Source organism: Glycine soja, chromosome 11 (assembly GCF_004193775.1).
Source record: "Glycine soja cultivar W05 chromosome 11, ASM419377v2, whole genome shotgun sequence".
In the NCBI taxonomy this organism is placed as follows: Eukaryota; Viridiplantae; Streptophyta; class Magnoliopsida; order Fabales; family Fabaceae; genus Glycine; species Glycine soja.
This window is the reverse complement of record NC_041012.1, coordinates 52,745,551-52,768,462: the sequence shown is the minus strand read 5'-3', so window position 1 is coordinate 52,768,462 and position 22,912 is coordinate 52,745,551. Positions and strand designations below refer to the sequence as shown.

The window sequence follows — 22,912 nt, the reverse complement described above, 5'->3', positions numbered from 1 at the left end:
TGACAGAATTCCAACAGAAGTATGTCATCATGATGTAACAATCCACATTTTACATGCTTTTACATAAAGAACGTATTTGTGAAGATTTGAGGATCTCATTACAACTAGATCCATCACCAATGACTAGTTCTGCTTCTACTAGGAAGGAGAGCTGAGGCTTTGGTTTAATTTATTTCTTTGTTGAAGCAGAAAAACTAAAACTTGTCAAACAAAGATACAATTTTTACCAAACAAAGACCCACCAGGATTGGTTGTAGGATTGACTAATTAAAATTCATAAAAATTGTGTCCTTCTCTCTCCAACATGACCATATTCTATTGCTCGACAATAGGAAATGATCCAAATCCAAAAAATATCTGAGTCAAGGTTAACAGAATTCAGTTTACAGAGAAACTGTTAAACCAGAACAGTTAAAAGTTAAATACAGATAAACAACTTATTTAATAATTCCCTGATGAAGTTAAGAAATTAGGAGTGTTTACTGAAAGAAATGAAATTGCAAAATCATTTGGGACAGAAAATATTATTACGAATTGATGATGTCCTCTGCTTCTATGAGCTTATCAAATAAAACGACAAGTAAAGCTTCTATACAGTAGTACACAGAATCTTCAAAATATTTGAGAACAGGATATGACTTGGACTATAAAGAAGCCCAGTTTTTGAACTTAGCACATTACTGTTACCTCCAGTACTCATGCCAGGATGATGCTATATTTCACATGATTCCGAACGACCAAAAATCAGGTAACGATTGTTTGCAACATTGTCATAAACAAAATCTCTGATAAACCTGCAGTCATCCATAACATATATCATCAACTCTGTTCCCCTTAAGCAATTAATAGAACATGATAAAGCCGGCAAAGCAAGTGGATAAAATAATACTTACAGAGGCACAAATTGAAGAAGAATTGCTAGCTGTGGAAAGGGTAAGTCTATATATTCCATTATCTTCAGCACGGCTTCTGACTTAATATAGGATCTAGAATCAACCAGGAAGTCATATGTTTCACTGCTAATTCTTCTCTCTTAAAATTTGTAATCATAAATTTATTCTTTCTTCACAAATAATTAATATACGCACCTTTCCTTTTCAACAAGTACAACACTTGAGATATCATCAGGAGCTCTTCCTGATCTCCTGAGTAAGATTTTACCCGTTTCACTCTGAAGAGGTTCATATCTAATTGTCCTATCAACAAAGCAGTAAAACAAACGAAATAACTGACCAAAGAAAAGATTTCATTATCTTTCTATCAGGGCTGCAACAAAAAACTTAGAGGAGACAATTTTCAAAAGGAGGATAGATCATATCATTTACTTATTTCGATCGTTATCACGAACGAACTTCACACCCCCGTTGCACAAGTTGCATACTCCTGTGTCACAAGCAAGAATTTTCAACCAACAGTAGCATTTGTACGAAGAAAAAAGGATGAGTGAGGGCTAATTACCGTCAAATAACATGATGGGTCGTTTGTCTTGGTCGAAGAAACTGTTAGTGGCTTCAACCCAGTCGCTTCGGGGTTGTGACAGAGTGGCAAAGGTGCTAGATTTTCGTGCAGGAAGGGAGCACACGCTTGAGTTGAAGCGCATGGCACGGCCAGGAAGTGGTGGAAGCTGAAGAGCCATTCAATTGAAGCAACTCGGAGAAACACCGCAACCCAACAAAAACAAAATTAGATAATTGAGTTTTAAGAAAGTACTAGTTAAAAGATTTTGGAAAATGAATAACTCGTTTTAAAAGATTTTTCTTTTCCAAGCTTGTTCTTTGCACGATAATATTTTTTTTTCAAGTGAATATGTACTACTTAAAATACTAATGCAACTTAGAGTAGGAAGAAAAAATGTTTTTGAGTTCAAGAAAATTTTCAAAAGTAGAATTCTTTTTTTAAAAAATATTGAGACATGTTGTAAATTCCACTAAGCCTTTTTTTATGCCATTAAATCATTTGATAGAAACTCAATAATATAACATTCGTTGTGATTTTTTCTCCAAATAACTCTAAAAACTACAATCTTTTTAAGGAGATAACATATTCTTCTTCCTACAATAAAAAATATAAATAAATCTAAAAACTCCAATTGAGAGAAATCTAAAACTACAATCTTTTTAAGGAGATAACATATTCTTCTTCCTACAATAAAAAATATAAATAAATCTAAAAACTCCAATTGAGAGAAATGTTATTTATCCAATTGTGTGTCATAAATTTGGCAGGAGGACTCATCTAACATTCTAACCTTCTTTATATACGGTAGGAAAAAAAATATAAAAATAGATTATCACTAGTTTGCGATTTAAAATGAAAGAAGATTCTACTTTGTAGTTTTGGTATTTTCACCACTTTGTACAGGTAACATTACTAGTTTCTGTTTCGTATGGCAATTCTTTGTTTATAGTAGGTGACACGGCAACGTACTTTTGGATCTACGTGGTGAGTGAAATACCACCAAAAGAGCTAGCTAGAGTGCTCGAGAGAACAAAAACAAAAATCCGAGCAAACTTAGACACATCATGACAACCTGCAGCCACATATTATCTGCAGCCTATATCATGTCATTTTTAACTCGTTGATCAAGGTTATCTGCTTAATTGAATAAAAAAATTTGAAATTCTGATTGGAGTTAATTATTAAATAAATTGGTCGATTTCAACTTTTGTAAATTTTACAATAACAGTTCTTGAGTAGGCTAACTCATTCGTATATATTTGTGTGATTAAAAAAAATTGAACTCCAAATACCACACGTTAAGCACATATATCTGTTTGTTGATTAGTTTCATATTAAAATGTTTATTACATATTAAATTGATAAAGTTAAAAAATAATTTAAGAGATAGTTTATAAAACCCAAAATAATTAAGTTGTAAATAAGCTAAACTAATCAAGCTTGGGCATCTTCTACTGGTACAGTGTCTCGTAATATGTCAAATATATACAAGATTTTCACATGGACATCTCAATGGAAAAGATAGAGGCATGTTAAATATTCAATACAATCAAGAGACATCATCATAAACGAAATATAAAAATATTATAAATTTATTTAAGTGATTTGAGTTTTTATTTTTATATCCACAATCTCAACCTCAATTTTTTTAACATAATTCAGATTTAATCTCTACATTCATAATCTTCTTCTAACAAATTTTTAGACAAATTAAATAAATTTGTAAATATTCCCTCAACATGATTAGGCTCGATAATTCTTATCATTTTAAGAACCTATATAGACCTAACATCATAATCTTAATATATCTTTAATTATAAATAACATCCTAAAAATAAGACAATGTCATTTTTTAAAAATCTAAACAATATTCTAGAGATTTAAAATTACAAATTTTAAGTTATTTCCTAGTTATCTATCTTAGTCCTAAACCATATCCACAATCTTACCTTTATCAAGTCCAAAACATTATTAAAGTTAAAAAAAAAAAGGAACACTCCAAAACACAACTTTTGTTATGCATAATCCAAGCAAACCACAAAATGGTGTGCCCAAAAAGATGATTAACATAATGCTTGTTTTCCTTCTGAAAAGATAACTAAATTGGATATAACAATCAAAGTTATATATGCAAGACTTCAAAATATCCAAGCAAACCACTCAACGGACTATGGAGTATTAGTCGCAAGACCTCGAGGTATCCAAGTTATGCATGAATACTATGATTTATCATTGAGCAAAATAGGAATAAAAGATAAATATCTTCCTCAAAGGAAAGCACAACGCACCAGATACCTTACGCTTGAAGCAATGCTCCTCTCTTACATTATTTACTCAAGTTGGGAACATATCCAAAAAGTTCCACCAAGATAACACAAGCACTTTAAGAGGAGCAAAGGTATTCCAAAAGTTTTTAAATGTAACAATAATCAAAAGAATATATGAACTTCTTCACATCAAATGTGCTTGAGGAAACATGTAATCTAATTTAATTAAAAGAAGGAAAGAAAAGTCATAAGGATCTCCTTTCTAAATGTATTGATCTAACGAACCTTTACAAATATAGACGAAACTCAAAGTATTAACTATATCTATCAACAACTCTTTTTCTAACACAAAAATATCATTTCTCCCCTTGAAACCCAACACCAATTATTATCTTATCCTATTTCAATTACATAGTCATCCTTGTTAAAAAAAACTTGTATGGGTTAGGAAAAGACTATTTCAAGCTAGATTTCTCAATCCAATTCAACATTTGTAGTCGATTATGTAAATTACACATTTATTCACTTATGTAACTTCCAATGAGGCCACCCAAAAGCAAAAAGTCTAAATGGTGATCATATAATAGATTACAATAGAAGCATAATTGAATATATCAAGGAATAAGAGGGTTAAAATGATGTAGAGAGGATCAATTTTGGCAAGTGACAAAGTATTATACTATGTTTCCTCATCATTTGTGACTTTCATTATATTTCAACTCTTTTTTGAGGTGAAAGTTAAAAGTCATGGTCCTACATTTTAAAAAAAAATCTTTTATCTAATCTTTCACCTCAATCAAACATCTCACACACCACTTTCACCTCATTTCAGTTGCATTCATCCCTTTAAACCAAACACTACATAAACATCATGCTAGAATCTTACTTGTTTTCAATTCCAAATCTAAACTTCCATTATCAATAAGCATATAAATTAATGGGTATAAAATTGTTTCAATTTAGTTAATTGTTTTAAACTTGAGTTTTAGATTTGATGATGATGATTTTATAAAGAATTTTTTATTTTTTTTACTTAAAGTTATGTTTGAAAAGATATTTTAATAAGTTTTTAAATTTTTACTAGCTATATAAAAAACTCATTTAGCTATTAAGTAGACATGTTTTTTTTTAGTAATTTCTCAATAGTTTCTAACGTTTTTTAAAATTCTACTTAAAATAATATTTTTTAAAATGCTAACTTTTAACTTTTAATTTTTTATACTTTTTTCTTTTTATCATTAATATATATCATAAATTTTTTTATTTATTTTTAAATAAATCATGATTTTATTATTTTTTAATTATTTTATAGTGTTGAGTTATTTTAACCATTAATTTCAAATATCTATTTTCAATTTTTCAAGCACCAATTAACTTTTCTGGTTTTTCAGTGAGTTCTACTAAACATAGTAGATGCTTAATGAGATAAGTTTCTAGCTGTTCTTGTGCCCCGGAAATTTCTGGAAGTACTATGATATGGGTTTTACACAGCAGATGCTTCTGTGTACAACAAGCATCCCTGTTCAGATTCTATCTGGATGGCTTCTGTCCCCACACTGCATAACGGATGCACTGGGCTTAATGAGATAAGTTTCTGCTCTAGAACATGGATCCTATCCGCCGTATGCTTAACTGCTTTGGATTGATGCTGAACAATAGTAGAATGTTCTCATTATTCCCATATATAGAAAAGTTGTTTAAGAGAATAACACTGTCTTTATCTGGACAGCTAAGTTTGGTTGAATGTATTGGAAAAGTTGCATGGATCTTTTGCTGTAAAAGGGTGTAGGAGGTGCAAACAAACAAGGGGGAGAGCATTATTGCATTGAAAGGAACAAAATCAAGTGTCTATTTTGTGATTGTCCATAGACATGAGACATTCAGTATATATGTATATGATCATGGTTAACAATCAATAGGAATAGTAATCAGGATGGAGAATTAAGTGCAAGTTTCGCATGGATATGATGTGCTGACATTTGGTATTGGTTTTTTGCACAGCCCTCAGGTATGTTCCTGATCATTTAAATTGATTTTTTTAATGCTATTTCGAGTCCTTTTCGTTTTCGTGAAGTCTTCTAAGATTCCAATTCTAATCAATTTTATCAGTGAGTCGATTTTGTTTTGATGTAATTTATTCCTTCGGTTAGTTAAACAAATCCTTGATACGTTTCCTTGCTGCCACTATGGTCTATGGGTGAGTATTGTAACATTAGGATTAAATATAATGCCGATAAAAAAAAAGGATTAAATAGAACAAATGACAGTTGAAAAACGAAAGGATAAAAATTAACTATCGTATTTTTTTTGGTGATGAAATTAACTATTTATTTTAAATATCTGTTGGGTTACTCTTTAATTAAAAGTTTGAAATTAAAATTTTATCTTAGTACTTCAATTAACATTAACATTCAAAATTAATCTATATCAAATCGACTAACAGCATAAGATTTTAAAATTATTTAGAGAATAACAATAGAATAAACAATGCGAACACTAACGATGTAAACGTATTTTATAGTTTTATTTATTTACAAATTATATTTAATAAATTTATTAATTTTATAATAATTATCTTAAAATCACATTAAAAAGAATGATTTTTGACTGGTTGATTGGTAGAAAGTGGCCATGCATGCTTATTAAATTTATAATAATAATAATTGTTCATAAACGATAACAAGATAATTATATGTAAAAGTGTAACATTTTTTTAATAAGGATTAACCATTTAATAATGTATTTTTTTCTATTAGGGAAACTTTAAAGATAACATATTTTACTTTGGCAGGTTAATATTTAATAATATAAATAGAATATTTTTTCTGAAAAATTTAATTTATACAAAATTATTTAATTAGAAATATCTATTTTTTAAGTAAGACCAACAAGCTCACACAAGCAGTCAAGCTCAAGCAGTGAGCAAGTTGGAGAGATAAAAGGCATTAAGAACATAGGTTGAGTTAATTTTATTTTTTTTACCTAATATATGTGTTTTTTAAGGTTGCATGTACCTGACCCAAAGTTTACCACCATGTTTAAATTTTCGTTTGCTCGTGTTGAAGGCAGCATGTACATGCCACGGAAAGCGAGATTAACAATCTCTATTTTATGGACTAATACATTAAGTTGTCTCTAAAATTACAAGTATTGATCAATTTAGTCTTTCAATGTTATAAATAAAAAAAATATTAATTTTTAAAATTATCAATCAATTTAAATAAAAATAAAATAAAATATTAAAAATTATTAAGACAAATGATTCGACATTTTAATCTCTTAAATGAGATCTGAATTTACTTGACATGAAGTGATACCTGAAGGTACCACCTTACTAAAAAAACAACTAATCCAATGGAAATGAAATTAAACCTTCTAATTATACCAAATTTTTTTAATAAAATGAAAATACATGGCCACTTTTGTTGGTCACTTGGTCTCTAATAAATATTATTAATTTAATATTTAAAGTTGACAATTATCAATCAATTTAGTCCTCAATATACATATAAAAAGTTCTTATACATGATCACTTATGAATCAGCTTTTATGATGGCCCTTTGGGTCCATAGGTCCGTATCTTTTTTAAGGTATGATTATTCTTAGGTGACGATATTTATAAAGATACTTTAAAATTTAAATTAAAAAATAAATATTATAAGTGAAAAATAAAAATGTAATTAGGATAAATTCACCTTCTCTGTATATTTTTATTCATGATATTTATTGTCATTTATGGTGGATTCAATTACCTATTTATAAGTAAATTTTTCTTTCATAATTTTAGGAAATGAAATGGCTAATGATTACAAAATATCGGTGACTAATTTGATGATATTATACTTTGTAGTAATATTATTAAATAAAAATACATTCAAGTTAGTTAATAGGTCTACATATATATAAGATAACAAAATTAAATTGTTGTATAAATTAATAAGTATATGATCTCAAAATATTATAATAAAATTTTAGTATAATAACTACAGCATCTTCAGTAATAATATTTTATATTATTTAAATACGCTTACCTATTACTAAATATTAAAAAAATAAACTAAACTCATTTTTTAACTAAATAAACTAAAAAACGTTATACTAAATCTTAGAGTTATTTAATAAATAAATCTCATTCAGTTTGAATTAGGAATTCCCAACAGTATTATATTAGGATTTTAAAAAATTATCTTAGTGTAAAAAAATAGATACTTATTATCATTTCTACAATAATGATTTCATCAAACAAAAAATATCCAACAATTGTTTCAAACCCTATTTATATATTTATTCACTTATACATTAATCAACTAATTAAGTTTATTAAAATTATATAGGCTTAAAATATGTTGAAGGTCTATGATAAATAGGATTTTGTTTTAGGTCCCTACTAATTTTTTCTTTGTTTTCAATACCTGATATATTAAAACTTTTTTTTAAGTCTCATTCGTTAGTTAAGTGATGACGTAACACTATCATAATCTTTAATAATATTGAAAAAATCATTTTGTAAGGTAACATGTCATCAATTGACTGATGACAAAAATTCAAAACAAAAAAATTTAATATATAAAAGACTCAAAACAATAAGATTTTGTTTTAGGTCCCTACTAATTTTTTCTTTGTTTTCAATACCTAATATATTAAAACTTTTAAGTCTCATTCATTAGTTAAGTAATTACGTAACACTATCATAATCTTTAATAATATTGAAAAGATTATTTTGTAAGATAATATGTCATCGATTGACTGATGACAAAAATTTAAAACAAAAAAATTTAATATATAAAAGACTCAAAACAATAAGATTTTGTTTTAGGTCCCTTCTAATTTTTTCTTTGTTTTCAATACCTAATATATTAAAACTTTTATTTTAAATCTCATTTATTAGTTAAGTGATGATGTAACACTATCATAATCTTTAATAATATTGAAAAGATCATTTTGTAAGGTAACATGTTATCAATTGGCTGATGACAAAAATTCAAAACAAAAAAAATTAATATATAAAAGACTCAAAACAATAATTTATCAATACCTTAAACATACTTTAGTCAATTATATATTTTTTGTCTTCATGTTTATGCACGTTCATTTATATGAATAAACGTGTAATCAAGATATCACAATTACAAATTTAAAAATAAAATCTCATAAATTTCAAGAATTTGAATTAAATTATTTAATACGTATTTTCATGAAATTTATTGAAATCCATACTAAAAAAAATCATTAAATTTATATATAGTTCTTAAAATTATAAAAAATGTTGATTGAATATCAAATTTTATTGAATTCCTTTAAAAACCTTAATAATCTCGACTGATTTATCGTAATTGAATACTCAGATCTTTTTCTAAATTATTTAAAATTAAAATTGAACACACCACTGAGTTGAGAGTCTAAGACAGTAAAAGTGGAGGAGGAGGCTAAGACCCTGGCTACTGGCACTTGTTGTTTCTTGGACTCACATCATATGATATGTTAGTAGCAAATTCATGATTGAAATGTTCAACTTGATTTCAAATGTCCAAGGCCATTCTTTCTCGAATCAAACCTCGTCACCGCCCCAAAGGTTCCTCCTCCTCTTTGCCTCCCCGCATCAACCACCTCGTTTCCGACGTCATCCAAATCCTTAGAACTAGTAAAACCCACCAATGGCAGGATCCCCTCGAATCTCGCTTCGCAGAATCCAAGGTTGTCGTTTCCGACGTTGCCCATTTCGTCATCGACCGAGTCCATGACGCAGAACTCGGTTTGAAGTTTTTCGATTGGGCTTCGACCCGACCCTTCTCTTGTTCTCTCGACGGGGTTGCCCATTCTTCTCTTCTCAAGCTCTTGGCCAGCTACAGGGTGTTCCCTGAGATCGAGTTGGTGCTGGAGAACATGAAAGCTCAACACTTGAAACCTACCCGTGAAGCATTCAGCGCTTTGATTCTTGCATATGCTGAATCTGGGTCTCTTGATAGGGCCCTCCAGTTATTCCATACTGTTCGTGAAATGCATAATTGTTTTCCCACTTTTGTCGCTAGCAATTTGTTGCTGAATGGTTTAGTCAAAAGCGGGAAAGTTGATGTTGCGCTTCAGCTGTATGATAAAATGCTTCAAACAGATGATGGCACTGGTGCTGTTGTGGATAACTACACCACCTCCATAATGGTGAAGGGATTATGCAACTTGGGGAAGATTGAGGAAGGTAGGAGGTTGATTAAGCATAGATGGGGGAAGGGTTGTGTGCCACATGTGGTGTTTTATAATATGATTATTGATGGGTATTGCAAGAAGGGTGATCTCCAATGTGCAACTAGAGCTCTCAAGGAATTGAAAATGAAGGGGGTTTTGCCAACCGTAGAAACTTACGGGGCTTTAATTAATGGATTTTGCAAGGCAGGGGAGTTCGAAGCAGTTGATCAACTTCTGACAGAAATGGCTGCACGGGGATTGAATATGAATGTGAAAGTGTTTAATAATGTTATTGATGCTGAGTACAAGTATGGTTTGGTAACTGAAGCGGCTGAGATGTTGAGAAGGATGGCTGAGATGGGTTGTGGGCCAGATATTACAACTTACAATATTATGATTAACTTTTCGTGTAAGGGTGGAAGGATTGAGGAAGCTGATGAACTCCTAGAGAAGGCAAAAGAAAGGGGATTGCTGCCTAATAAGTTTAGTTATACCCCCCTCATGCATGCTTATTGCAAAAAAGGGGATTATGTTAAGGCATCAGGTATGCTTTTTAGGATTGCTGAAATAGGAGAAAAATCGGACTTGGTTTCTTATGGAGCTTTTATCCATGGAGTTGTTGTTGCTGGGGAAATTGATGTTGCACTGATGGTCAGAGAGAAAATGATGGAGAAGGGCGTTTTTCCTGATGCTCAAATTTACAATGTTTTGATGAGTGGTCTCTGTAAGAAAGGAAGGATTCCTGCCATGAAACTACTACTTTCAGAAATGCTTGATCGAAATGTTCAACCTGATGTGTATGTTTTTGCCACATTGATAGATGGTTTTATTAGAAATGGTGAACTTGATGAGGCAATTAAGATTTTTAAAGTTATAATTCGGAAGGGTGTGGACCCTGGCATTGTGGGGTATAATGCCATGATCAAAGGTTTCTGTAAATTCGGAAAGATGACAGATGCTCTGTCTTGCTTAAATGAGATGAATAGTGTGCATCATGCTCCAGATGAATACACATATTCCACAGTTATAGATGGATATGTAAAACAGCATGACATGAGTAGTGCACTTAAGATGTTTGGACAAATGATGAAACATAAATTCAAGCCAAATGTGATCACCTACACCTCTTTGATCAATGGATTCTGCAAGAAAGCAGATATGATCAGAGCTGAAAAAGTTTTCAGCGGGATGAAATCTTTCGATTTGGTGCCTAATGTTGTCACATACACTACACTAGTTGGGGGTTTCTTTAAGGCTGGTAAACCTGAGAGAGCAACATCCATTTTTGAGCTAATGCTGATGAACGGTTGTCTTCCAAATGATGCTACATTCCATTACCTGATAAATGGTTTAACAAATACTGCAACTAGTCCAGTTCTTATTGAGGAAAAGGATTCTAAGGAAAACGAGAGGTCCTTGATTTTGGATTTCTTCACAATGATGCTTTTGGATGGATGGGATCAAGTGATCGCTGCTTATAATTCTGTTATTGTTTGTCTTTGTAAGCATGGAACGGTTGACACTGCTCAATTATTGCTAACTAAGATGCTCACTAAAGGGTTTCTTATAGATTCTGTATGTTTCACCGCTCTGCTACATGGCTTATGCCATAAAGGCAAATCAAAAGAATGGAGAAATATTATATCCTGTGATCTAAATAAGATTGAACTTCAAACTGCTGTTAAATATTCCCTGACATTAGACAAATACCTATATCAGGGAAGACTCTCAGAGGCTTCGGTTATTTTACAGACCTTGGTTGAAGACTCCAAGTTTTCGGATCAAGTAGAGAAAGATCTAAAGGTTATAGCAAGACAGTGAGGAAATTCCCATGCATCAGGAAATTCTACAGACTTAAGAAGTCGAACAACTTTTCACTCTTAAAGAAGACGTTGATATTTTTTCTGAATTCTATTGATAGGCAGAGGACTACAAGGCCCAATAGGAAGCATTTGGAGGATTATGTCTGAAGGAATTCTGTTATAGGATCTGTTATGCTGGCACTAGAATCTGTTAGAATAATTCTGTTAGTGCTTATTGTTATTTGGCCTTTGCTTTTGTCCTTTAGCAATTGCAAAAGCTATGTATATGGCCTGTAATGAAGAAATGAAATAAGAACATATTAGCCTTCTCTTGCCTTGCTTATTGTGGAGGTGGCTTAGTCCTCGAACTCTAAGGACAGTTACCTCCTCCCTAATAATTTTGGTGCTTTCATTGAACATATGGCTGAAACCACGCGTTCCAAGTCCAATATGGACCACTCACCTCTACACAGTTTCATCTCACAGCTACCTACAACTCCATGGCCTCCAAGCTAATTATACTTGATGACAATACACAACAAAGAGACAACGCAAGTTATCTTCAGACAAGCATTTTATGAAGAGGTTATCAATGAATCATTATTTGTTCCAACATTTTGTAGTGTTACTGGCATGCTTTGAATAACTATGTATTATTTGCAATCAAGAGTTTATATTTTGTTTAGGATTGAAGAGTTTGTCTATTGATGTTTTTTCCCTTTTAAGGCTTAAATATATTTGTTGTTCTTATAATTTAACATTTTTTTAAAATTTTTGTTCTTATGATTTTTTCTTGTTTTAATCCTTATAAAATGTGTTTTTTTTTTCTTAAAACGTTTCATATAGTACTAAATGTTATATAAAACGTTGTAAGCACAAAAAATAAAACTAATACATTTTGCAAGGATTAAAACAAAAAAATTGAAGGGACAAAAATTAAAAACAGATTAAATTACATAGACAAAAAAATGTTTAAGCCTTCTTTTAATTACCTTTTGTAAGGGGTATATGTTTAATATACCTTATAGATATATGTTTAGTATTTTTTTAAGATAAAAGTTTATTTTTTGGCTAAGGATGAGAGTCTAATTAAGGTCCACAACTAACTAAATACTTGAATAGAAATGTTAGGTCATATTTTCTTACACACTCTTTTGAATGCATCCTCTTTCATTGTTTGAAATTTACATCCTCTGTTTGAAATTTATTGAAAATCATAAAATTTAATGGATTTTATATTTATTTAATGGCTTACTCTTGATCTTAATTTTATAGTTTTCAATACATATTTTAACCAATAGAAAATAGTATATTTAAAAGAGGCTATTGTTAATATTTCTTATATTTAAATTAACAAGACGAGGGATAGCCAACCCCATGCATGCAACCACGTAAATGAAGAACTAAAACCAAGGGAACGTGTAAACACCCGGTGGGTGAGACAATGCAATATAATTATCTTCAGACAAATGAAGTGGCTATAAATGAATAATTATTATTTTTTACTGCATCAACGAATAATTAGTCTCATCCTTTTTCAATATTACTGGTATGCATTAAAGATGTTTAAAGATGTTAAATATTAATTATCCTGTGCAAAATTTTATTTGATCAAAACTATTACATATTATAAGTGAGATTTATTTTTAGTTAAATATATTTTTGATTCCTGATAAATATATATTTTTTACGTTTGGTCTCTAATAAATTTTTCTTTCAGATCGGATCCTTAATATTTAAAAAAATTTGTCTGAGTCCTCTGTCACTAAATCCGTTAACTGCTTGTGACTGTTAATCGGTCACGCAGACATGTCACGTGTGATTTTTGTCTGATTGAGATCACATATAGGATTTTTCAAAAAAAAATTAAAAAGAAAAAATGATGACGTTTGAGTATTTTTTTTTTCACCTTCACCACCATGACCTTGAACTGGTCCTCCTAATGGTCATGGTTGCTACCAACATCCTCTCCCTCTACCATCCTCTAATCCCCAAACCACAATGTCTTCACATTTTGTCTCAAAGTTCTTTCCTCCTGCAACCTCGACCTCTCTCTCCAACAACTTGAGGTTATAAAATTGCTCTGTCGCCATTGGCCAGCCCAAAATCGACACCCCTTGACTTAGTGATTCTAGCATCGAGTTTCACCTACAGTGACTCAGAAACACATACACAACAAAATGAGATAGAATCACCACCTAAGGAACCCAATCGTGAACAACCAAGCCCTATTATCACCTGGCACGAAGCCACTTGAACGCATCCCCAACCAACCCCATCGCATTCCCATGGATGCAATTGAATGCTCTCTTAGCAAAACCAAAAGTATCTTCCCTCATTCACTCTATTATAAAGCATCAAAATCCAAGGCAAAAAGGGAAAACTAGAATCCCCCAAAATATATTGAGGAATTAAACCCCGAATCAATTGGCGAGGGAGGGGGAGAGGAGGTGGAGGAGATGGGAGAAGGAGGGTTCGGACGTGCAGATGGCGTGGAGCCGTAGGGAATCAGAGACGGAGCGAAAGCGGTGGAACTAGGAGTTTCTGTGCGGTGGAGAGAGAGGCGGGGAGGGAGAGTGAGAGATAATGGATGAGATTAGTAGGGGTGAGTGAATAGGCCCAGGTCCATGGACTGGCCCACGATCCGCACGAGTTACGAACTAATTTTTTTAAACGGTCCATGGTTATGTCATATTTTTGGCCCCGCCCTGCTTAACCCGCGGACTATGCGGGTTTGACCCGCGGGGTCCGCGAGTTGCTCACAGCCCGCATTAGGTTTGTTTTGTGTGACCCTGATCCAATTATATTAGGTTTGATTTTCTCTTTTTCACTTCAAACTTTTCCTTTAAGATAACAGATAAAGAAATATATTAGATAAGATAAAGATTTAAAGATAAGAATCAAATATTTAAATTAAAAGATGATAAAGATAAAAAAGGATAAGAGAAGAAAAATAAAAGATAATAGAAATAAAAGATTAAGATAAAAAAATATAAGTGATAACATGCTAAAAATCTTCCTTTTTGATATTTTCTCAATTTTTTTTTTTAATCTATCATTTTCATATCTGCAAGTCATAAATAATAAAAATATCAATTCTTATCATTTAAGCCAAAAATAATTATTAAATAAATATTTTTAAAGATATTTCAATATATTTTTATTATAAAAATAGCTCACATCATATTTAACAGTTATCATTGTAGCAGACTAAGAACATTTTTTTCTCCGCAGCCACACGTGTGCGCAAGTCATACGACTCTTTTCCTTACAAGGAAAACAAAACGCGACTCACACACGTGACACACCACAGCGGCACAGCCTCGGTCCACCACCGCACAACCACACAAAGTATATCTCTTCTCTCTCTAGACTAGAATTTGTTTTTATCCTATCTTTCTTGGGGCTGATTCATTATTGTTGTGCTCTTAAATGTGGAGATGAAGAAGGCTCAAGCTACTTTAAATATGTAATCATTTGTTGTTGGAGATGTTTAAATTTCATAATTTAGATTTATTACTTGGATTTTCTTTTGTTAAGACATTATTTATTTTATTGATGTAATTGACTAATTATTGAGATTTTATTTACATTTGTATTGAACTTAATTTGATTATATTGTATTTTTATTAAAATTGAAATTCTTTTAAAACTAGGCCCACGGACAGGCCTGTTTGACCCGCGGAGTCCGCGGGGCAGGGACGGACCAATTTATTTGGTCAATGTAAGAAGCGGGGCAGATTGGCCCGGTCCGCTGCCAATGCGAACTTATACGGGTGGACCGACTCGCTTACCCACCCCTAGAGATTAGGGATTTGGGACAAAGGGATTAGGAAGGGAGGACTATACTACATAGGAACGAGGTTGTTTTCACTAATTAGGAACGAGATCATTTTGGGAGAGGAAGGACTATATTGTATGTTTAATTGTGAAATCAAATCATATTATGCAAATGGTGTCCTTTTTTATTTTTTACAAATTAAAAAAAAAATCTATGTATAATCCCACTCAGACAAACTTTATTAATAGTCACATAATAAGTAGATAATGATTTTAGGCAACGATCTAAGACCAAAAAAATATATATATTAGGGACTTGATCAGTGTTGAGTCTTTGGCAAGTGCACCAAATCGTTACAAGTAGTAAACCTCGGAAGTCCGAGTATCGTGTCCACAGGGATTTTATTGCACTTATTAAATACTTCTCAGTTTGTAAGTGGGAGTAAAATAGTAAAAACAGGAATAAAAGTAGGAATAGAATGTTATCACTAAAACAAATAAGTAAAGAGGAAAAAACAATTGATAAAGATGCCAAGACCAGACAAACCCAATTGCCCTACGATGCATGTAAATATGATGTTCATTATCAATGAAATGGTATTAGTTCTACCCACATCTGTTAATTACTTGCCCCTGATGCCTCACGTTGGCAAGCCTATTTTAACCACCTATCTCCCAAATGCCTTTGCGAAGATTCAATAATTAAAATGCATTAAGATTAAGTGCTAGATGTTGCTTAAATGCATGGGCAGTGGGTTATCATTCTATGCCTAGCAATGGTAACCCAAGGATTCTTTTCCTAAGATGTTCTATTAGGTGTTACCCTTTCCCAAGCGTATAATCCCTAAGATGCATGCATTGAATCTTAAATATTTATTGGGGATTACCCTCTCCCGAGCGAATAAAACCCAAAAAGAGATTTAAGAATGAATGCAAGAATACAAGAAAAGAATTAGAACAGAAAAACCTGGAATAAATTCCTTTGCATTGATAACTCTTGAAGCTCATCGTACATCGTTGGCTGGCCATTGAGGGCTTACAACTGGGGATGAAAGGAAGAATGGGGCTAATAAAACAAAGAATATAGAGAGAGGAGAGAAAGCTCAGGCTTGAAGTACTGAGAGTAGTGCTCTGAGACGAGGTGAAGTTTCCTTAGGACTGCCTCTCTATTTATAGTTGCTGAAGTGGACTTATGGGCCTTCGTAATCGCGCTCAGCGCCACACCACGCGCTTAGATCGCGCGCTGGGCTCACCATGCACGCTGGGCCTGTGCTTCTGTTGGATCGCACGCTGGACGCCTAGCTGGACTTAGCGCGCGTAACGGTTTCTGCTCCTTCGTGCTTAATGTCACGCTTAGCGCCTGCAGTTAGTTGCTCGCTTAGAGCCTGATGCCCGCTTAGCATCCCTGTTGGGCTGAGCCTGCTTCAGAATTCCTTCTTTTTCTTCCTTTCTGTTGCCACTTCTGCTTAATGTACCCTCATTTTTTGTATCTGCAACCAGAAATTCAATTTAATTAATTTTCTCAACTTTTTATTGCAAATAACTGCTAAATAATTAATTTTAAGCCAAAATTTGACTATTTGACTCCTATAAATTCACAATTATTTAGCAGTTATCAATCAGAAGGAAAAATTTATTAGAAATCAAACGTAAAATATGAGTAATTATCAAGGACTAAAAATATATTTAAATCATTTATTTTTTATCGAATAGGTTGAAAAATAAAAAATATTAACACGTTCTTTGACTCGGGAAAAAAATCTATAACGGTGACATATAATAATTGCACTTTAAAACTTTATATATATATATATATATATATATATATATATATATATATATATATATATATATATATATATATATATATATATATCAGGCATTTATCTATCACAAGCTTCTTTTTTGGGTTTGTCATGACCGCTTTGAGAGCCTAATTTGAACAAATACTCTATTTAAAAGTTTATTTTAGATTAAAGTTTTGATATAAACTTGACATAACTCTAAAATAGGGTAATCACCGAATAAGTCGATGAGAAAAACTTTATGTAAAATAAATTATAAACTATAAAATTTGTAATCACTACTACTCAAGAGTCAAGACATGAGGTAGAGGTGGAAATAAGCACACTGAGTTTTATTAGAATTAAATTAAATGTGTTTATATAATCTAAGCCCATTTTTAGGTCTAATAAGACTCATTTCTTTTATAGGACTAATATGACTATCATGATTATTTATTTAAAAGTCTATTTTACAATAAAGATTTTAATTAAGACAAAATTATTTTTCAATGGCTCAACTTTATATGTAGGTTAACATATTTAATATTTTTTATATAAAATACGTAGTTTTTTTAAATAAAAATAAATATGTAATTTTATGGTATTATAAAAAAATAAAATTTAATATAATAATAACAACAAAAAATATTAAATATATTTACTTAAATAGGTTGAGCTATTAGGTATAAAAGATTTTTCAAATGTCCTAAAGCTTGACATGCATTTTTAATCAAATTGATTTTTATAAAAACTTTCACCTAATTTATTTATAAAAAAAAAAAAAAACATCTGGCTTGACCTGTGCTCAGTTAGGCTAGGTCGTAAGTCCTCTCTCGAGCGTCTGATGTATTCTTACCTTATTTGTGAAGAACATAATAAAACTTAATTTTTCAAAACGAAAGGAATAACAATGCTATATATATAATTTACTATTAAATAAAATTTTAAATAATTATCATCCTAATGATGAAACTATTTTTAGGCCAACCATGAATGAGATTAATCTCTGATTCAACGGGTTAAGAAATAATAGTGGTCTTTAATCAGAAAAAAATAACATTTTAAAGGTAACATATAATTGTACTTTTTAATGAATTAAAACTTCAGACATTTTTAAATAATATAATAAAACAACTCTTAATTTTAATGAAGCATCCCTTTGTTAAACCAAATCTTCCATAATGTGAACATTAATGCTTGATGGAAGTTTTTGTTCTATCCAATACACAATGAGTTGTAAATATTTTTTTAATAACATTTATGGGTTGTAAATATGAATGCAGTAGTAATTAGTTTAATGATAAAATATATTCTACTGTATTATTTTCTGTAACTATATTCCATTTTAATGTTTGAAAGACAGATATATTTCCATATATATCTCTTGGCAACTCCTCAGAATATATTATAAAGATGAAAGGTCGTTATAATTTTTTTTAGAATAAATATTTATATACAGTTTCCTAGATTTCGTTATAAAATTCACATATTGAATGAGTATAAATACATGAGCACCCACCAAATTAGTCTCAAATTAAGTAAGAAAATGGAGGAGAAAATATTAATGAGAGTGATAGTAATTACCGTATTCCTATTTATAGGTGCAGCAACTGCAGAAGATGCAGCAGCTGAGGCGTATGAGTCTCCTAAATTAAAAAAGTTGATAACAGATTGCACTGGGCATGTTGGTGAAACATGCAGTACTACTACTAGTAGTAGTGGAAGTGAAGCATTAATGCAGAAGCAGGATGGGTTGGCTCTTTGCCTTTTGGATTCTATGGAGAGATGCTTGCTAGACCATCAAACAAATGTTGGAACTCTTGGAGACCTAATTATACTTCCACCCTTTCCACCAAGACCTCCAGTAGATCCTAACATAATTCCATTTCCAAGACCTCCAAACATAGTTCCATTTATAAAACGTCGTCGCTCCAAATTAGATAACCATCAAACAGATGCTGGAACTCTTGGAAGAGTAATTCCACTTCCACCGATTCGACCAGGACCGCCATTAAAAATAATTCCATTTCCAGGAACTAACATAGTTCCATTTCCAAAACCTTACATTCCTCATTCATACAATACAATTACGAACCTTCTTGGCGCACGACGTGATCAAGTTCAAGATTTGCCACTCCTCATTCAGACTACACAATTACGAACCGTCTTGGGAATCTGTAGTCATGTCACTGCACGAACTTGTCTCACTGCTCCAAATGTTGCTACATCAGATTTAGAGGCTTGTCTCACTCCTTCCATGAATCAATGCGTCTATCCTCCTGGAGCTGAATCTGGTACGTCTTCTTTTCCCTTTTTCTTTTTAAATCATTTATAAATTAATACACTTTTTTTCATTTTACTAACAAACTCACTTCATATATAAGCCTTGTAAAAACTAAATTCTATCTTGACTTCTCACTACTTTTTTATATACTTCTCATTGTTTTAATTTATACAAATGTCCTTCATGTCAATAACATTTTTTTCATACAAATACAGGAATAATTAACGCATTCTTTCATGTGGAATTTTCGAGTAACAAAATCATGAAAAATATTTATTTTTTCTCCATTGATATTGAATAACTGGGGTTTTATCGATCAAATTTTATAATGTCCATATTTTAAAAGAGAGATAAATTCATTTTACACAAATACATATACTTAAGTGCATTTAAATTAATGTGTAATCCCGTGTATAATATTATGTTTTAGTAGTATAATAATGTGTCTTTTATCAGTTGTTTAGATTTTAATGATGGTTTAAAAATTATCTTTGTTGATGCAGGTAGCCCGCCAATATAATTAGGGCATACAGGAAAATATGTTGGAAGAATAAATGGACATGTCAACTAGATTTAAGCAAGCTAGCTTGTTTTATGATGAAGGATTTTGTATCCCTTCAAAATTCCAATAGCTGCATCACTGGCATGCATAAATAAATAGCTGAATGTTACGAACGATATGGTGTTCCTACTAAATAAATAGTCATAAAAAAGGCTTATTTCTATTTTTCTTGGATTTCTATTTGCACGCACGCATATTCAATTTAGGATCGAAACCTAAAGTTGCGTTCTGCTGCGTTTGTTACCCAACATGTTTAAACTTCTTAAATATTATTAGTTTTTTAAAACAAAATTGAGTATAGCTAGCTTTTAACAATATAGTTTTTTAACATCATATTATTGTTCTACGCTGCCTATTATTGGGAATCCAATTCCGTGTTGAACCCCCCCAATCTTAACTACAGAGTTCTTTATATTAATATTTTGTATCATTGGGTAAATTTAGATGTAGGTCAGCTATTCATCCCAGAATTTACGCCGAAATAAACAACCCCAATCTTAACTACAGAATTAATTTTTTTTAAGTGGTAAAAATCTTAATTGAATATCAATTATCAACTGAAATTATTCTCATATCTAATTAAGATTATTATGATTTTTTATAATTAAATACAAGAAGACTTATTTATTATTTAAAAAAATTAGTTGAATAACTTAAAACTTTAGTCTTTTAAAATCCTAATTGAATATATCCTGCTTAATTTGAATGAAGAATCTTTTGTTAAACCGAATTTCTCTCAAATTAATGCTTGATGCAAGTTTTTGTTCTATCCAATAAACGAAGGGCCGTAAAATATTTTTTAATTGTATACTAATTTTATGACAAATACTTGATAATTTATTGAATATAATTAAAAATAATAATTACATATATAGCTATATTTTTCTTACAGGTATTTTTTGTAAGAAATAATCTTACCCAAGGCCGCATGTATATAGTCACGCATCAAATGTATTGCCTCTTTAAAATAAATAGTTACAATTAATTAAAAAGATTATTACAGTTGAATTTTTCATAAATATATGATAATCATTAATTTTTTTAAACAACAATCATAATTAACTATGTATTCTCTTATTTTAACGGAGTTAAATTCTTAAATATTGTAATTAAACATCTCTTCAAATGGAAATTTAAAGTTCAAACCATAATTCATCACTTTAAACAACTATTTGACTATATATATATATATATATATATATATATATATATAACACTCTTTAACTGAAGAAAAAGGAAATAAATAAATATGAATGCAATAGTAATTAGTGTAATGATAAAATAAATTTAGTATTTTATGTAACTATATTCCTTTTTAATGTTAGAAAGGCAGATATTCTTCTAGCTCTTGGAAAGCAAACGAGTCATAATATATAATAAGATGAAAGGTCGATATAATGTTTTTTATAATAAACATTTTTTTACATTTCCTAGATTCTGTTATATTCATATTGCAAAATTCACGTATTGTGTAAGTAAAAATACATGAGCACCAACCAAAATGTACTAAAATTAAGGTGAAAAGTAGCTAGTTCAATTCACGGGTAGGTATAATGGAGAAAATGAGAGTGGTACTAATTACTGTATTCCTATTTATAGGTGAACAGTTGCAGGTGTTGGAATTGATGATAAATCCATTAATCCTGCAGAAGACGTTGATATTGGTCTCTTTAGCGAAGCTGAGGCTTATGAGAACCCTAAATTCCAAAGGTTTGTGACACGTTGCACTTGGCATGTTGCTGAAACATGAAGTAGTGGAAGTGAGGCATTTTGGATTCTATCGAGAAATGCTTAGTACGTAGAGCATGAACATGAAGCAGTTGAATCCAAAACACCCCAAGTGTTTCAGCCATCCGTAAATGGTTTTCCAATAAACTTACCACCACCCATAAAGCCACCAAACATAGGTGCTACTTCTCAAGTATCCCCACCCGAATCTCCTAACCCTTTCCTCATTCACATTATCAAATTCCTAACTGTCTTGAGAACCTGCGCTCATGTCACTGCACATACTTGTTTGACTGCTCCTAATCTTGCTGCATCACTTTTAGCAGCTTGTCTCATTCCATCTCTTAATCAATGCGTAAATCCCACTGCAGGTATATATATATATATATATATATATATATATATATATATATATATATATAGTTTTGCCAATTACTTCTCCATTTCTTTATTCTATATTTTATAAAAACAAATCATCATATTCATTTTGTTCATGATGCAGGTACCCCACCTATTATTGGCCCATCTATTGTGCCATTAAATGATCTCAGACATAAAGGGTAAAGTATCTTGGAGTTAGGTACTTGCCATATTAGTATATTACTAGTACAAGAATACCCGGTTTGATCAGCCTATAATCCTTTTTCTAGCATAGAAATTTAACTCTTTATCTCCCTTGAAACATCCCTCCCTACTGATAATGCCAACAATATAGATTGACTTGCAAGCTTGTTTTATGATAAAGCAGAGTCTGTTATGCCTTCAATATTCCAATTAGCTAGTATGTATAATAAATCATAATAAATGTCATGATCGATCATCTGGTGTTCCTACTAAATAGTAGTAAAACATGCTTTATTTCTTATTTTCGTTGGATTCCACTGGCACGCATAATTAATTTAGGTTCAAAATGCATTATGCCGTGTTTGTTGAACATCCAATATTAAAAAGAGTAGGAATGGTAAAATGTACTCGAATCTTAAGGATATCTTCAAAAGCATTTGGAAGCAGAGATGATAATTATTTATTTATTGGAAGTGGGAATGGAGATTGGTATTTATCGGCAA

The 22,912-nt window shown here is 31.1% G+C and overlaps 4 protein-coding genes across 4 annotated transcripts; 3 read left to right on the top strand and 1 right to left on the bottom strand.

Annotated features, from left to right (window-relative positions):
• Positions 1-418: 418 nt before the first annotated feature.
• Positions 419-1,711, bottom strand: LOC114373571 (DCC family protein At1g52590, chloroplastic-like). Its single transcript, XM_028331059.1, has 5 exons — positions 1,459-1,711; positions 1,326-1,383; positions 1,089-1,196; positions 894-986; positions 419-794 (listed from the first exon to the last, which is right to left on the bottom strand). The coding sequence occupies exons 1-5, from the start codon at positions 1,634-1,636 to the stop codon at positions 713-715; spliced, it is 519 nt and encodes a 172-aa protein (XP_028186860.1). The 5' UTR covers positions 1,637-1,711; the 3' UTR covers positions 419-712.
• A 7,421-nt stretch (positions 1,712-9,132) lies between these two features.
• LOC114374487 (pentatricopeptide repeat-containing protein At1g52620-like) lies at positions 9,133-12,400 on the top strand. The gene has a single exon (XM_028332132.1). The coding sequence runs from the start codon at positions 9,249-9,251 to the stop codon at positions 11,724-11,726; it is 2,478 nt and encodes an 825-aa protein (XP_028187933.1). The 5' UTR covers positions 9,133-9,248; the 3' UTR covers positions 11,727-12,400.
• Positions 12,401-18,763: 6,363 nt separating this feature from the next.
• LOC114375443 (nodulin-44) lies at positions 18,764-20,291 on the top strand. Its single transcript, XM_028333222.1, has 2 exons — positions 18,764-19,565; positions 20,059-20,291. Exons 1-2 carry the CDS (start codon positions 18,779-18,781, stop codon positions 20,073-20,075), a joined length of 804 nt encoding a protein of 267 aa, XP_028189023.1. The 5' UTR covers positions 18,764-18,778; the 3' UTR covers positions 20,076-20,291.
• Positions 20,292-21,720: 1,429 nt separating this feature from the next.
• LOC114373416 (nodulin-23-like) lies at positions 21,721-22,708 on the top strand (the record flags this gene model as incomplete). Its single annotated transcript, XM_028330878.1, has 3 exons — positions 21,721-21,864; positions 21,913-22,216; positions 22,348-22,708. Coding segments are annotated over 3 exons (510 nt in total), but the record flags the coding sequence as incomplete, so codon positions are not given.
• Positions 22,709-22,912: the final 204 nt, after the last annotated feature.

Excerpts from the sequence above, each read along its gene's own strand:
- LOC114373571 (XM_028331059.1), bottom strand. The coding sequence starts at position 1,636 with ATGGCTCTTCAGCTTCCACCACTTCCTGGCCGTGCCATGCGCTTCAAC. Across the intron at positions 1,384-1,458 it reads ACCCATCATGTTATTTGACG|GAGTATGCAACTTGTGCAAC; the intron begins GTAATTAGCCCT and ends CTTGTGACACAG. Across the intron at positions 795-893 it reads CTTCTTCAATTTGTGCCTCT|GTTTATCAGAGATTTTGTTT; the intron begins GTAAGTATTATT and ends GGATGACTGCAG.
- LOC114374487 (XM_028332132.1), top strand. The coding sequence starts at position 9,249 with ATGTCCAAGGCCATTCTTTCTCGAATCAAACCTCGTCACCGCCCCAAA.
- LOC114375443 (XM_028333222.1), top strand. The coding sequence starts at position 18,779 with ATGAGCACCCACCAAATTAGTCTCAAATTAAGTAAGAAAATGGAGGAG.